Source organism: Parus major, chromosome 26 (genome assembly GCF_001522545.3).
Source record: "Parus major isolate Abel chromosome 26, Parus_major1.1, whole genome shotgun sequence".
Lineage (NCBI taxonomy): Eukaryota > Metazoa > Chordata > Aves > Passeriformes > Paridae > Parus > Parus major.
In genome coordinates this window covers 4,667,021-4,669,559 of record NC_031795.1, presented here as the reverse complement: position 1 = coordinate 4,669,559, position 2,539 = coordinate 4,667,021, and the positions used below count along the sequence as shown (strand labels likewise).

The 2,539-nt window shown below is 56.8% G+C and overlaps 1 protein-coding gene across 3 annotated transcripts in view; it reads left to right on the top strand.

The window, feature by feature from the left end:
• The window catches only part of CNTN2 (contactin 2), a 25,929-nt gene that overhangs the window by 12,006 nt on the left and 11,384 nt on the right, over positions 1-2,539 (top strand). For all 3 annotated transcript variants that reach the window (XM_015650675.3, XM_033519883.1, XM_015650676.3), the window contains 5 exons: positions 362-537; positions 819-914; positions 1,158-1,367; positions 1,931-2,030; positions 2,303-2,478. In XM_015650675.3, coding sequence (XP_015506161.1) covers positions 362-537; positions 819-914; positions 1,158-1,367; positions 1,931-2,030; positions 2,303-2,478 — 758 coding nt within the window. The remainder of the gene's footprint in view (positions 1-361; positions 538-818; positions 915-1,157; positions 1,368-1,930; positions 2,031-2,302; positions 2,479-2,539) is intronic.

The following is a 2,539-nucleotide window of genomic DNA, read 5'->3' as shown; positions in this document are numbered from 1 at the left end:
GACAGGAGGAGAGGGAACGGCCTCAGGCTGGGCCAGGGGAGGCTCAGCTTGGACAGCAGCAGGAATTTCCTCATGGAAAGGGCGGCCAGGCCTTGGAAGTGGCCAGGGAGGTTTGGAGTCCCCGTCCCTGGAGGTGGCAGCTGGAGGTGGCACTCAGGGCTCAGGGTGGGCATCGGGCACAGCTCGGACTCGCTGACCCCAGAGGGACTTTCCAACCTCAACAATCCCACAATTCTGAGATATTCCAGTCCCCTCCCAGGTCACAGCTCAGATCCAAATCCACCTCCAGCCCCATTCCAGCTGGAAAACCACCAGGCCCAGCCCCACAGGGATTCATCCCTGCTCCCATTTCTTCCGGCAGGTGGAAGATGAACGGCACAGAGCTCAAGCTGGAGCCGGATTCCCGCTACAGGCTGGTGGCCGGGGATTTGGTGATCAGCAACCCTGTGAAAGCCAAGGATTCCGGCTCCTACCAGTGCGTGGCATCCAATTCCAGGGGCACCGTGGTGAGCAGGGAGGCCTCGCTCCGCTTTGGCTGTAAGTTTGGCACCCCCAGGTGAATTAAACACAATCACAGTTAGGCCTGGCTTAAACTGAGCCTGCCTGGAGAAAGGCTTGGAGAGAATCTCTCCAACGCATCATCCCATGGAGAAATCCCCTGGCACTTCCATAGAAATCTGGAGAATTTGGAGTATTACGGAGAGAGGCAATGATAATTTTGGATCTTCCTCTGCACAAACCCACCAGAGGAGGGGCAGAGAAAGCGCAGAGGTTCCTCCAGCTGTTTTTCCTGTCCAGGTTTCACTCTGCCTGTTCAGTTTTGCAGGAATTCTCGGCGGAAGAGCGGGACCCCGTGAAGATCACCGAGGGCTGGGGGGTGATGTTCACCTGCAGCCCCCCGCCCCACTACCCAGGTAAGGGGGACACAGCAGAGCACGGGGTTCCCGAATTTTCTGGGAATTTCAGGGAAGGAAATTTGGGGTTAACGCAGAGTTTGTAACGCAACAAAGCAGAGGCAGGACTTGGTGTGTCCATGCAAGGACCAATTCCAGCTGGGAATCCCACTGGATCCATCCACCCAAGCCTGGAATCCCCGTGGATCTGCCCCACCTGGGAGGACAAACCCATCCAGTTTATTCCTTTCCTTTTTCCCCCAGGTTTATCCTACCGGTGGCTCCTGAACGAATTCCCCAATTTCATCCCGGCCGACGGGAGACGTTTCATCTCCCAGACCACGGGCAACCTTTACATTGCCAAGACTGAGGCCTCGGACCTGGGCAACTACTCCTGCTTTGCCACGAGCCACATCGACTTCATCACCAAGAGCGTCTTCAGCAAGTTCTCCCGCCTCAGCCTGGCTGCAGAGGGTCAGTGCTCTGGGATTGTCCCAAAAATGCCAATTCTTATGGGAAAAGTCCGAATTAACAAATCCCTCCACAGCGCCCAAATCGCTCTCCAGCCTCCCTTAAGAGCTTCAAAAATACGGATGGGCTGGGGTGGGAAGGGAGCAGCTCTCTCTCCAAGATTCCATTTCCACTCCATCCATGGGGTTTCTCTATTTTTAAAGGATAGTTCTGGTACTGGGAAAAGGGAATTAAACAGGAGGAAGGCCTGGATGGACACGGATTGGAGCCACCTGGGATAGTGGAAATCCCATGGCACGGGTGGGATGGGCTTTAAGGACCCTCCCAACCCAAGCCATCCCAGGATTCTGCGGTTCTCAGGAATTACGGAGCCCTGAGATGCTCCCAAGAGATTTTCAGAGAGCTCAGCAAGAGCTGTCTGAAGAAGAAAATGAAACCTCTGTCCCCTCACCCAAACACACAAAAGGGTTGGGAAGTCACCTCATGTGTCCCTCTGCCCTTTGAGACCCCCTGGGTGGCGTTTCGGTGTCACCCAGGTGCCCTGAGCGGTGTTTTCCCCGTGGCAGATGCCAGGCAGTTCCCACCCAGCATCAAGGCCAGGTTCCCCACGGACACCTACGCTCTGACCGGGCAGCTGGTGACCCTGGAGTGCTTTGCCTTTGGAAAGTGAGTGCTGCGTCCGCGGGGATCGGGATGGAGATTGGGATGGGGATCGGGATGGGGATCGGGATGGGGATTGGGATGGGGATTGGGATGGGGATTGGGATGGGGAGGGAAGGGCAGAACTTCCACACCTCCTCTCTCTGATGGAGAACCAGAGATGGAGGGAAATGGGAGAAGGGAGGAGCTGGCTAAAGCCAAGGCCCGGTGGGACAGGACAGGGGTGGTCATGTGGGGAATGAGCTCAGCCCGGATTCACCAGCTCGGCTTTCCTGCAGCCCCGTGCCCCGGATCAAGTGGAGGAAGCTGGATGGGCCACAGTCCTCCAAGTGGATCGGCAGTGAGCCCCTGCTGCAGATCCAGCACGCTGGGTTTGAGGATGAGGGGACGTACGAGTGTGAGGCAGAAAACGCCAAAGGGAGGGACACCCACCAGGGCCGCATCATCATCCACGGTAACGCACCCAAACACATCCCTTATCCATGGGGACACACCCAAACACATCCCTTATCCAC